Here is a 13876-nt window from a genome sequence, read left to right on the forward strand (position 1 = left end):
AGGAAATTGCCAGCTTTTTGGCAACTTACTCCATAGGGTTGCGCCTTTTCGACACTCCCCTTTCAAAACCCAGCATTCCCCGACATGTTCTACTGCAGCAGGTGCTTGCCCTCTTTTAATTGCTGGTTGTCGGACAGAAATGCTTTAGACACAATGATTAATTAATTATCATTTACTTTACTTTACCAGTGTTCCCAGAACGTTCTCTAGTTTTGAGTTCTGAAAAGCACAGGAGCATATGAGTATAAGGTTTTAGGGAACTCAAGACATTATAGCGTGTAAAATTATATGAATCAGTTCTCTAAATCTAACAATGAGTGAGTCATGAGCCAAATACGATCTAGACTCTAGAGTATCCTATAGCTATTAATTCACTGATGTCCCAATATATTATGGCTCTGATGTTCGTTAAACAACAAAAATGCCAACACAACTGTAATTTATACTTACCCTGAATTTGACTCGTTTTGGCTGTTGAAATATTAGGAGTCCCATCTTTGTTAAGGTTTTTAGAATGATGTCAATTCATGTTTGTTGTTTACTGTTTCGTAAAACTAATTTTGAATTATTGAAAATACTCTTCTCCCCCGTATTGCACTTACTACAAAAGTATTTGTGAGATATTGCCAAATTACAATATTCTTGTCTTGAGAAATGTCAAATATTTACATTAGCATTAGACAATATAACGATAAACAAATAATTTCAGAAGATCCTTTCGTGCGCTTGATATTTGGATATTTGAATAATAAAGAAATTATAGCGATAAGATACGTCATATTCGAATAATAATTTAATTGACGTTGTGTGCGGCGTGGGCCTGTGTGTGTTTGTGTGAGTGTGTGCGTGCATGCGTAGGTGCGTGTGTGATGAAAACAAGATCGAGCTCGTGAGAAGGCATGCTTTGAAGTTTCACCTCTGTGCAAACCGATGACCTTACGTATGACGTCATAATAATACAAATCATTTCACAGAAATCACTTGAGAAGCAAATGCTTTTAGAAAAATAAACTGCCATTTTACAAACTGTAGGCTTTTATTAACGGCAACGAGTAAGATATATACGCAAAATATACTGTGTATAGTAGTGTATTGTTATTGTATAATATTGTACAGCAGAATATTGCAAATCTTATTTTCATCAAATAACCTTAAACATCAGCCGTGATTATGAAAGATGCAAACAAAGATGTGAAGTGAAAGTTGACTGATTTATTATTTAAAGAAATATTTAAAGAAAATCGTTAAACATCAAGTTGTTTCTTTTATTTTTTCACTTTTTCTACAGGACTGAAATGTACAACTGCTTTGAATCTTTTTAATAAACTCTATGCAAAGGAACAAAACAAATTCTTAAAATTTAAAAGACACTTATTTCTATATAAAGATGTAAATCAAAAAAAACAAACTGATCGATTCTTGGTCATCTTCAGCAAAGTTGTCATCATTATTATGTATTCCACTAACCACCTGTTGTTAAAACAAAGACGATTTTTGATTTTACATTTAATCAGTTCATTTTACATCAAAATCTTTTTTTATTCAAACCATCTTACCTTTCTATTCAATATTTCTACACGGTTCAACGTTGCAGTTTCTTGTCTCCAAGCTCTCACCAACGCAGTCGTCGGATAAATTGCGCGGGTCTGCTCCGTCTCTGCAAGTCCGCTCTCTCGTTTGAGTTCCGGCTCCGCAAGAAGCGGAGCAATCACCCCATTTTCCAGTACCCGCCCAAAATGGTTCTGGACAAAAAAATGTTTAACTCAGAAAATGCCAGCTTTTGGTTTTATCAATAGAATTTGAATTGAACGTTTCAACGAATTTCCGAATCCAAGGCAGTAACTTTTTATCTGGCATTTGGAACTTCCATTTTCTACCTGGTGGAAAGAAATCTTTTCCACATCTGTACAGTGCTTCCCTTAACGGAGAATCGATTCTGGTCAATGCCACAAACCTGAACGGCCAGACTGAACTCATCCGATCTGTCGATGACAGTATACGCTGGATGTCGCATCTGTGCAATAAAACATGTTTCATCAGCTCAGGTTTATCAGGTAAAATCGATGGGCATTGTTGCATCCATCATTTATATTGTGGAAAGGAATCTCGAGCGCAGAGAAGAAATTATGTTTATTGAAATTAACGTTCTTAACCAGAAACATTGACTCCATGGCACGCAAAAGACACCATCTCACAAATGGGCAAACTGTATACCGAGTATGACCAATAACATCAAACTTGAAATTTATATATGTTGATAAAACATCTTATCATGGAAGTAAAATGTCACATTTACACTCACGAGTATTGCAGGTGCTTGTCCACTACATCTGATAGAAACCGATAATCGAATGATGGAAATGAGGATGTTTCTACAGAACTATCCAAGCAGGAAATATAACCTTCCCTCAAGTAGTGTTGAGCTTCAGACGAGTGTTTTGCACTATCGGAAGAATTTGGAAGTATCTCCCGTTTCTTTTTGCTTGGCTGGTATTCAACTATTGGACAAAAACAAAACCTTTTAGTCAATTACTACAAACCACTACATTAGAACCGCAGATAACTAATTGGTACGCAATATTTGCTGATATTTTATATGTTCTTAACTCTGAGAATAATGCAACGGGGCCCATCGTTAACACTGAGATTAATATGTTATGTACACTACATTACACCGAGATTAATGTATTAAGTGTCCATCGTTGAATGCCTGCTTCTACTTACAAATTCCTTGAGAGAAATCTGCTTCGTATTGGTCGATGCAATCTTTTCCTGCTTGAAGAACGTCCTCAGACGAACTTCCCGATTGCACATAAACCTCCAACTCGTTCTTCCAACAACCTGCAGTGGCGTCTCCTCTGAAACAGAAACAACTTATGATGTTGAACAGTATCGAGTAAGAAATGCAAAACTTGAAAAACATTGGCATTTTATCTTGCTGAAACTTCATGCAAATAGCCTTTAACATGTAACCGTAGTAACAAATTTCTTACAAACAAGTGAAATCTTCAGTGTCTTTGTACCAGTTGGTCTCAAGAACCGAATAATCAACAACAGACTCCCAATCCGATGTAAGTTCAGCCTGGAACAGCAATTTGTGTGACTTTTAATGTTAAGAGTGACTATATTCGCTGTTTGACTATGTGTGCTACCAGTTTTGCCTACTGCTTACTGGTATACTGGAGAAACTATGAGTATTCTTAGGTCGTTTTGCTCAATAGTCGCAAAACCTCAAGTACCTTGTCATTCAAACATGCCGCAAAATATTCTCGAAGTGCCACAGTTGCCTGAATCTCTTCGGCGCTTGTTCGTTTGCGTCTTTTGCGGTCACCGAGCCAAATGTTGCAGCCTGATAACAGAAACCTTGTGTTAAAGATGCGAGCAAAGATGAAGTGATGAAAAGAAACAAACGGAATTGTCCCCGAAACACAATGCTACTAGCTTGTTCTTTCTATTCTCAACAAGCGTTTGCATTTATATTACACATGACTGACTTGACGTGATATTCATATTAACTGTAAAGTGCTTTGCAATTATTCACAAAAAACGTGCATATCACCAACCTCGGCTTTCATTGAAAAGACAGAAGATGTGCAAAGTGAGAATGAAGATTGAAAACCTCCGGTTCATGATTCTGTTCAGATCAGATTTGGGCAACTAATTAGGAAAAGGTAATCTAGGAAAAATAATAATTCTACCTACTATTTTCGCGTTTTCTGACTCTCACAATTTTACTGATGGTTTACTGATAAACTTTCCACTTATTAAAAGTTGTCGTCTTACTGGCATTCAGCCAAGTTATGACAGGGAATATGTTTCTAGAGATTCCAACAATGATCTCAACAAGCGATACCAAGAGGGGTAGTGTACAGCCCGATTTTAAAAAGTTCACTCAGCCTGAAATCTTACGCTTTTAATCGCGTATAAAATATTTCAATGCATAAAAATTTTCATTTTGTTCGAATGACTTCAAGCACACAATTACCACATTTCATATCCTGGTACATTTGGTTACTATGGCTGACGAGCGCTCTGAGCGATAAAAGTTTCTTACTTTGCACATAAACTAACGCCATACCATTTCCTGGTGGTGCAAGTTTGTAACCGCTGCGTAACCGTTAAAGATGTATCCTTACTACTAATGACGTCATTATGACCCTAGTTATGATACGAAATGGTACTTTGTTAATTTCCTCATCAAGTTTTCAAATTTCTTATGTTTCTCCCACTTTACGTTCCGCCGAAGGTTGAACAAACAAAGTAATATTTTGCGACTGTAAAACCGCAATCAAATAGGCGGAGCTTTTAATTTTGTGTAAAAAAACAGCATTGAAAAATGTCAAATCCACTTTGGTTTCTGAGCCACAGTTGGAAATGTACAGTCCTTTAAGGTGATAAAACTTTTTTACGTATTTACAAAATTTTCCGCTGCCAATTCTTGTTGCTTCCATTCTACAGTTCTGTTGGGGTTATACCGCGCGCAAAACGAGCTTATCTTGTGCATTTTTTCGTTTCTTTGCTGTTTTGGGTATTATGTAGGTGCCGAGTATCAATCGCAACAAAATATAAATAACCGGATTAGTTCTTTCATTCGCGGAAATTTCTGAACAAATATATTTGGGGATATGACCCAAATACCCTGAAAATCGTGAATAAGTTTATTTTTTCAATCTTAAATCCGTTTTACCAGTCTTCCACGTAAACTCTGTACTGCTTAATTACTTATTAGAAAAGGGCAAGTTTTTCGTTTAAACGCAGCCGTTCGTCTTTATTTTCTACCAAAAATCTGTTGTGGTTTGGTCTCAATGCCTGCACTCATTTATCTTGCGCCACTTACCAAGCACTGTGCTTTATGTAAGCTTGTTTTGATTCATAGTAGATATGAGTAAACCGAATATTTTTAGCTTGCATAGTTGTCTCCAAATATGAACGGGAATTATTTCACAAGGATCATCGACTGTATACGTTGTTCACTACTTTAGATCATCTGAGCTGATGATTCACATAATGATTTGACAAGTCGTTAGCTTTTACATCACGTATGCTTGCAACAGTTGCAATTCACACACCTATGTACATCATGCATAAATCATACATTTGCACAGTCTTGCAATTCCAACAAAGCATAAAACAATGATGACGAAAGCACCTTATAGTATCCTACAGTCATGTTTACGCAGATACCTCCATGTGTTGTAGCGCAAGCGCGAATGAAATCTTTGTGAATTACGTGCGCGTATGCTGTACGTGTGTATGCTGCATGTGCGAAATATGAAAGCGGTGATTTACGGTGTTACCTCATGCTGTCAAGTTCATTTGTAACTTCTTGCTTTCGACCTATCCTAGCACGTACAAAAATCTTTTACTTGTGAAGCTTTCTTTGTTTTACCAATGTCATGCACAGTACGTCACCGAAGGCTTCTTATTAAAAGTAAATGTTTGATGCTTGCACAGTATATTTCAATATTCAAAATTAATTGATTAAAATCTGTTTTTCTGCATCAGTGTTTGCTTTACCCGCTCAGAAAATCCGACTGAGATTTTCATTAATCAGTGGAAAAGAGTAGTTTTACCCATGTGTTGCAGCTTTAACGTTGATAATGGGGAAAAAATAAGCTGTTTATTTGTTCATTTCACTCACAGGACAAAAAATTACATTTGGTTAAAAGATTTATAGCACAGAAAAAAGAGATTGTTCATAAAATAATCTTGTATTTGAGCATTTGTCTGCATAACGATTTATGCTCCGAGAAAAATACTAACTAAAAGACTCTTGGTTAATTTGCAAAATTTTCTTCACTTTTATGTGGCTGCTGTCACATCAACCTGTCGTAAAAAATACGCCGCATGTCAAATTTGAAAAATGAAAATGAATTTGATAAAATAAAATATTAATTGAAAAAAAACATAATGATTTTCAAATTAACATAAAACAATTAATTCTACTTCTAGATTGTTTCCATTAAAATATGACCTTGAGCGCACGGTTCAACGTTGCAATTTCTTGTCTCCAAGCTCTCACCAATGCAGTCGTCGGATAAACTGCGCGGATCTGCTCCGTCTCTACAAGTCCGCTCTCTCGTTTGCGTTCCGCCTCCGCAAGAAGCGGAACAAACACCCCAATTTCCAGTACCAGCCCAAAATGGTTCTGAAAAAAAAATTGTTTAACTCAGAAAATGCCAGCTTTTGGTTTTATCAATAGAATTTGAATTGAACGTTTCAACAAATTTCCGAATCCAAGGCAGTCACTTTTTATCTGGCATTTGGAACTTCCATTTTCTACCTGGTGGAAAGAAATCTTTTCCGCATCTGTACAGTGCTTCCCTTAATGGAGAATCGATTCTGGTCAATGCCGCAAACCTGAACGGCCAGACTGAACTCATCCGATCTGTTGACGACAGTGTCCGCTGGATGTCGCACCTGTGCAATAAAAAAAGTTTCATCAGCTCAGGTTTATCAGGTAAAATCGATGGGCATTGTTGCATCGATCATTTATGACTATGTTATAGACAGGAATTTCGAGCGAAGAGAAGAAATTATGTTCAATGAAATTAATGTTCTTAACCAGAAACTTTGACTCCACGCAAGAGACACCATCTCACAAATGGGCAAACTATATGTATAGTTTACTCGTGTACCGAGTATAACCATTAACATCAAACTTGAAATTTATATATTTTTATAAAACATCTTTGTATGCAAGTAAAATATCACATTTACACTCACGAGTATTGCAGATGCTTGTCCACTACATCTGATAGAAACCGATAATCAAATGATGGAAGTGAGGATGTTTCTACAGAACTATCCAAGCAGGAAATATAGCCTTCCTTCAAGTTATTATAAACTTCAGATGATTGTTGTGCACTGTTGGAAGATTTTGGAAGTACCTCCCGTTTCTTTTTACTTGGCTGGTATTCAACTGTATTCAGCAAAAACAAATCTTTTAGCTAACAACTGTAAGTTTATATATTGAAGTTACAAAACCCAAACAGGTTTGCAACATTCTCGGATAGTTCATATTTTTTGAATTAAAGTTCTTAACACTGAGATTAATGTATTTAGTGGCCAATCGTTGAATGCCTGCTTCTACTTACAAATTCCTTGAGAGAAATCTGCTTCGTATTGATCGATGCAATATTTTCCTGCTTGAAGAACGTCCTCAGAAGAATTTCCCGATTGCACATAAACGTCCAACTCGTTCTTCCAACAACCTGCAGTGGCGTTTCCTCTGAAACAGAAGTAACTTATCATGTTGAACTGTACCGACTAAGAAATTCACAACGTTGAACAACTTTGGAAACGATCTCGACTGAACTTGATGCAGTAACAAATTTCTTACAAACAAGTGAAATCTTCTGTGTCTCTGTACCAGTTGGTTTCAAGAACCGAATAATCAACAACAGACTCCCAATCCGATGTAAGTACAGCCTGGAAAAAGATGTAATTTGAGTGATTTTTATACTTGCCTACTGCTCACTGGTGTAACGGAGAAACTAAATATCTTTAAAAGATTGTTTTGTTCAAGAGCCTCTATTACCTTGTCATTCAAACATGCCGCAAAATATTCTCGAAGGGCTTCAGTTGCCTGAATCTCTTCGGCGCTTGTTCGTTTGCGTCTTTTGCGGTCACCGAGCCAAATGTTGCAGCCTGATAACAGAAACCTTGTGTTAGAGACGCAAAACTATTGCAGAAATGAATGAAATTATCTCATGTAGGAGACCGTCTGCTACCACATTCTTATAGGATATTTTGGAGTGCTATCTGCTTGTATGTTACTAAACACGAAAAGGTCGAATTTATCGCCAACCTTGACTATCATTGAAAAGACAGAAGATGTGCAAAGTGAGAATGAAAAATGAAATCCGCTTGTTCATTGCTGTCTGCATATTACAGACTGTATATTTCCTATACTTTGTACAACGAGTTACGAAACCAAAGCTAGAAACAAAAATTCTACCAACTAAGAGCTTTCTGCAATTTAGCTGCCTGCAAGATTCTTGTACCTCGCTTGTATCATTTTTTTGTTGCAAAAATGAGAATCATTTCTGGTTTGTACATTGATTCGTGCAACATCTTAGGCACTTACATGCGTATGCGTAAGCAGTTTACAATGGCTGCGAATTTAAATTGGTTCCAATTGTTTAACACAGGAAATTAATGATCTAATACAATCCATGTGCGCCAAGCCAGAAATCAACCCTTGAAAATATATCTGCTGACTGTCAGAATTAAGTCACAATAAGAATGCGAGACCGTGCTGAATGCATCATTGAACGTATTAAAGTTACAGTTTAACACTGAATCTTGCATTGCTTGGCAGTTTATTGTGTCACCATTTGCTTCCTGGCTGACATATTTGAAATATAACAATTTATTTTGAAGTTATTTGGTTGTGGTTGTTGTTGTTTTATGTTGTAGAAATTACATTTAACATAATTTGGCTAAAAGTCATTAACATAGTATCTGCGTTTGCCGTTCATTGCTTTAAAATAGTTGAAAAGTCTTCGTGAAACAGATATGTCTATAGATTCTTTAACCGAACATGTTGTCAATGATTATTGTCTCAATGCGAGCATAATTAGCCGCAACAACCATCTTACTTGCTTTGACTTGTTTTTAGGACCCTTTTTCCAGCATTTTAATAATATAGGTTAATCGTTAGAAGCGCAAATAAACACTCTGCTTATCAAAACTTTAACCTCGAAAACAGCAAGACATCTTTTATTAATTTTCCGTTTTTCGAGCCCATAAAGCCATAAGCAAGCACTGATGCTTGATTCTAAAGAACGGTTAAACAATACTCAATCCGCCGATGTATTATTTTGAGTAGGAATGCATAATGATGTCTCTAACGTATTTTATACTTTAACACCACAGTTTATTGCTTTAATTATAAACAGAAATAGATTATGTTCAGAAATTGGCTACATTTAGAAATTAACTACATTTTTTTCGCTATAAGATTAATGTGATTCTTTATCAGTGCAAACAAAAATAGAACACGATGTTCTTTGATCGTTCAATCCGTCGCAGTAACTTTTATCGACCTGGTTTAAAAATAGTTTTTGGTTCCCGGTTTGTTCTTTGCGTAACCAGTGCTTCGTTAAAAATCTCATCGTCTAATGATTCAAATCTCTCACACAATGCTATCTACTGGTATCCGTATCGCAACAAAACTGGAAAAATAGCAAAGCTTGATGTCACCTGTTCATAGCCCGCAATGCACGTTCTTGATCTCGTGCGCAACCCATCGGGACATTGACATCTAGACCAGGTTGATCAACAACTCCAAGCGAAACATGGTTGCTCGTTGCACGTTTGTATCTCTTCGTTTTCACCAATGCATCCGGCAGATGGTAGCTGTGGATTCGCTCCATCTTTGCAGACCCTTGTCCTTTTCCGGGTTCCTCCATCGCATGATTCCGAACACTAGCTCCAGCTACCGACGCTTGCCCAAAATGGCGCTGTGAAAGAAATAAAAGTCTTTGTTTGAAAATCTTTATTGATCGATGTGGTGTTTAGTTTAATGTGACCATAATCATGCATTATTCGAAAATAATTCAATTTTATTCCCATAGTACCAGGTGGATAGAATTCAATGGCACAGTCAAGCAAACCACTCCTGACTGAAGCGTCGAGTCTGGTCAGCGCCACAAACCTGTACGGCCAGACACTGTTCAACTGCTCGGTAGTTGAAGAAGTCACATCTAAGCAATAATCGTGAGTCACATCTAAACAATAATACCGTTTGCTGATATGTCTGTTTTATTCTATTTTGTTTGTGCATATCACATCCAAAGTTATCCATTCACTTGATTAGGTCTACTTCAAAGTATGGCAAAATACATAAAGTGTAGTCAAAACTCGCAGCAGAGTTATTTCATTGTCAATAATAAAGTTTTCATATTTCCTCACTCACGAATATTGCATATGACTATATTATATGACTATATTGCATAGACTCCCAGCCACGAATGAATCTCGCCCAGAAAAATGAACCAAATAATTTTTTTAAGTCCAAACAACCCAAGTATCTGAGAACTGTTGACAAATGTTAAATCTCAAAGCATAAAGCGACCAACCAGAAGTAGTAAAAGTGAACTTATGTGTTTTCGTTACCTTATCTTTCAGACACGCTGTAAAATATTGTCTAAGGATAGCAGTATAAGAAATTTCATCGGTTGGTGTCGTTGTCCGTTTACGACGTACAGCAAAGCTCAGATGCACATTGCGACTTAAAGAATTGTGTTCTGTCTGAGTCTAAGCCAAGTTATACAGAATCAGAAACAGCTTGAACTTATAAATAGGCTATGATTGATCCATTAAGCCGCACTTAAGTTTTTTAAACGTCTTATATACTAACCTTGTCCTTCATTGAGAAGACAGATAACATGCAGCGTGATGAGGATGAATGACAGTGCCCGAGTCATCTTCAGTTAAGTTGCTAAATTCTCTACGGAACGGCCACAATTCAAGTCTAAACACTTATTTCATGTGATATCTTCTAATAACCTTCTGCAGTTGACCCTTCCTTGAACCTTCCTTGCGTTGTCTGTGGCATATTTCGCTTTGTTTTTCGTGTTATAAGCTTGGAGTAATTCGTACAACGCTTCGTGTATTATCGTTAAGGAATTCATGCGTACGAGTGAGTAAGGTGTACGATTTCCGCTCATTGCAGTCGAAATGTTTCGCTTGTGCCGGATATTATATAATCGTATAAACTCAAGCTAAATAAAACTTACGTAACCCCGCTTACTTGTGGACGTGATTAAGCAAATATCGAGAAGATAAACTGAGTATAGGTTACTGTGCAAGTGTAAAAAACTTAAAACGTTCTTCTTAAACTTTTAATTCTACAACTGACGCACATCGTTTTTTAATTCCGCTTATTTCAATATCAAATGTACAGTCACAAATCCGATGGAATTTTCTGTATATAACGTTTTTATGCGTCAAATCCATCTTTATAAGCAGCAGAATATAATGAAATAACAGAGATCTTTACATAATAAACGGAAAATTAATCATTTGATTACGCAGAAATAATCACGTTGAAAGGAATATTTAATTCTTCACGAATATGGACAATAACGCGAACACGATGTGCTCTGTTCGGCCAGTCCATCACAGTAACGATCATCAACCTGGTTTGAAAACAGTTTTTTTTTGAGAAATCTTTATTTTGTCCAAATAAATATGTGTCATAAAAAGTGAGGAATCCCATCGCTTGTTTGATTGGTTTGTTGCTCATATCGTACAGATCAAAAACCACCTAAATTTAAATTTACCTGTTCATATCCCGCAATGCACGTTCTCGATCTCGTGCGCAACCCATCGGGACATTGACATCTAGACCAGGTGGACCAACAACTCCAAGCGAAACACGGTTGCTCGTTGCAGGGTCGAGTTGCGTTGTTTGAACCAACGCACCCGCCAGATTCTACGCGGAGGTTGGTCACGTCCCGGCAGGTTCTTGATCTTGTTTGGATTCCTCCGTCGCAGGGCGCAGAACATTCGCTCCAGCTTCCGATGTTTGCCCAGAAAGGCTCTGCACGAAAGCATTAAGACACTGCTGAGTGTAGTTTATTGTGTTCACGATGCAAGTTCTTCATAAAAACCATTGCACGAAAATATCACGATTTCCCTCCTTACTATATCCCTATACCTGGTGGGTAGAACTCAATGGCGCATTCAAGCCAGATATTTCTGATCGAAGTATCCAGTCTGGTCAAAGCTACAAACCTGTACGGCCCAACTCTGCTCAACTGCTCCGTCGATGACGACGTTTCACGCGAGTCGCATCTAAACAATAGAAACAGTTGTATAGAACTCGTAGCATTTGTTCTCTGTCGTCAATCCAAATCTTTGTCTTCATTGTCTTGTTTATATACTTTGCATAAACTTTACTTTCCTGAACATACGTTGCAGTTTGCTTCAAAAATATTTTAATTTTATATTTTTTACTCGGCCTGCTTACGAATATTGCAGATGTTCGTCAACAAACGCAGTCAGCGGGTCATAGTCGAGGAAAACCAAAGAATTCACTTCCATGGAAGCATTAAGACATTGAAGATAAGCGGGCCTGACATCGGACTCATTTCTGGACAAACTTCTCTTAAATACTTTCCGCTGAGTTGAGTGAAGTTTATTGGAAAATCTGGAGGAAACCTCGGAATGTACGTCACGCTTCTTTCTGCTTGGGGCATATGTATCTATTGGGTATATGCAAGAGTTTTATTCCAATTTACCTGCAAAAATACACCAACAAAGTGGCAATAAACGTGATGAAAGAGACACAAGTTTGCAACTTACAGATTTCTAGTGACACATCTATTTCAAATTGATCGATGCAATCCTTTCCTGCTTGGAGAACGTCGTCAGAAAAGCTTTCAGATTGTACATAAACGTCCAGTTCGTTATTCCAGCAACTTGCGGTGGAATCTCCTCTATATCAGATTAAAGAAGCAATTCTTCACGGAAATGTTGCAAAACCACCGTAAACAATTTCAACAATAACCCACTTCAAATTGTGATGATTTCATTTCAAAACTCGACAAACTGCAGAGCCAGTTTTTTAACATTTTACAATCTTACTTATAGGCCACAATTTGACCCCCTTTAAACAGACGTCGCAAAAGTGTTACGTTGTATCTGGGAGGTTTGTTCATATCTCAATGTAGTGCTTACAAGCAAGTGATGTCTTCTGTTACCCGATACCAGTTGGTAAGAAGAACTGAAAAATCGACAATGGAATTCCATCCGTCAATAAATTCTGCCTGGAAATTAAAAAGTAGTTTTTTTCTTTTCTTTTAATTTTTTGTCGCCTTAAACTAAATAACAATCAAGATGATGGTATCAATCAAGATAAGTCATGATGTCATCCTAAAACCCAAAATAAAATAACAACAAACTGTTGATTTAATACCTTATCTGCAAGACACGCAGAAAAATATTGTCTTATCTCATCTGTGGAAGAAACTTCATCCATTGTTGTTCGCTTTCGACGTGAAATAAAACTCAGATGAACTGTACAGCCTGAAAATGCAAAACTCAGATGAACTGTAAAGCTTCCGTTTGACTTGACATCGAAGGCAATGATGGTTAACTCACATTCTTACACGTAGTAAACTTACCTTGCCCTTCGTTGAGAAGACAGAAAAATTGCAGAGTTATCAGGGCGAATGCTAACGTCCGATTCATCCTCGTTTAAAATTGTTGTACCGGTAGCTTATTCTTCACTGAATATCTACGGCCCAAGTCCAAACAACAGTTTCAATTAATATCTATACTAACAACCTTTTGCAATTAAACCAAAGCCTTCCTTGTGTCGTTTGCACCTTATTTCGCCTTGCTTCCTGTGTTTTACCAAGTAGCTGCGCTCTAGAAACCTGTACAACGGTTCGTGCATTATGTTTGCGGAAATCACGTTTGCGAGTGAATACTCGCCAGTTTTGTTCATTGTAATTAATTCGTTTCTTTTGCGCAGGAAATTACTCACAAACAAACGCACGGCATATTTATAAGCAAATCAGGCGAGTACAACCTGGCTTGCTGCTTAAGAAAGCATGCTCCCTCATATAAATGGAAAATGAATGTGGAAAAACAAAGGAGCTTTTTTCTTAATCTACATTCTACAGCACTGGAATGCAGAAGAAATAAAATATGACTTTTTGCCGCGCACTAACGCCTGTTATTTGAACTTACCAATCCCTAATTCCGAAATGGATCGGAAATGTTTTCAAATTTCTTCGGTTTACAAGAATTAGTCTGATGTGGGTATAGCCTCAACTTGTAAAGTCCGTTGTTAACTCTGGTGTATGACAAACTACAGTATTTCTGAAACTAATAAAGCCCTTTAAAATGCACTTCGAAT

General features: G+C 37.1%; 3 protein-coding genes across 3 annotated transcripts; all 3 read right to left on the minus strand.

Annotated features, from left to right (window-relative positions):
• Positions 1–1007: 1007 nt before the first annotated feature.
• Positions 1008–4795, minus strand: LOC143447199 (uncharacterized). The gene is made up of 8 exons (XM_076947170.1): positions 3564–4795; positions 3240–3349; positions 2994–3082; positions 2725–2858; positions 2303–2498; positions 1878–2014; positions 1557–1742; positions 1008–1470 (listed from the first exon to the last, which is right to left on the minus strand). Exons 1-7 carry the CDS (start codon positions 3628–3630, stop codon positions 1561–1563), a joined length of 915 nt encoding a protein of 304 aa, XP_076803285.1. The 5' UTR covers positions 3631–4795; the 3' UTR covers positions 1008–1470; positions 1557–1560.
• An 803-nt stretch (positions 4796–5598) lies between these two features.
• On the minus strand, positions 5599–8076 carry LOC143447197 (uncharacterized). The gene is made up of 8 exons (XM_076947169.1): positions 7811–8076; positions 7541–7650; positions 7343–7431; positions 7098–7231; positions 6727–6922; positions 6284–6420; positions 5975–6148; positions 5599–5826 (listed from the first exon to the last, which is right to left on the minus strand). The coding sequence occupies exons 1-8, from the start codon at positions 7887–7889 to the stop codon at positions 5822–5824; spliced, it is 924 nt and encodes a 307-aa protein (XP_076803284.1). The 5' UTR covers positions 7890–8076; the 3' UTR covers positions 5599–5821.
• A 2797-nt stretch (positions 8077–10873) lies between these two features.
• Positions 10874–13410, minus strand: LOC143445956 (uncharacterized). The gene is made up of 8 exons (XM_076945377.1): positions 13137–13410; positions 12929–13038; positions 12691–12779; positions 12316–12449; positions 11981–12215; positions 11669–11805; positions 11292–11551; positions 10874–11147 (listed from the first exon to the last, which is right to left on the minus strand). Exons 1-8 carry the CDS (start codon positions 13201–13203, stop codon positions 11076–11078), a joined length of 1104 nt encoding a protein of 367 aa, XP_076801492.1. The 5' UTR covers positions 13204–13410; the 3' UTR covers positions 10874–11075.
• Positions 13411–13876: the final 466 nt, after the last annotated feature.

Source organism: Clavelina lepadiformis, chromosome 2 (assembly GCF_947623445.1).
Source record: "Clavelina lepadiformis chromosome 2, kaClaLepa1.1, whole genome shotgun sequence".
NCBI classification, from domain to species: Eukaryota; Metazoa; Chordata; class Ascidiacea; order Aplousobranchia; family Clavelinidae; genus Clavelina; species Clavelina lepadiformis.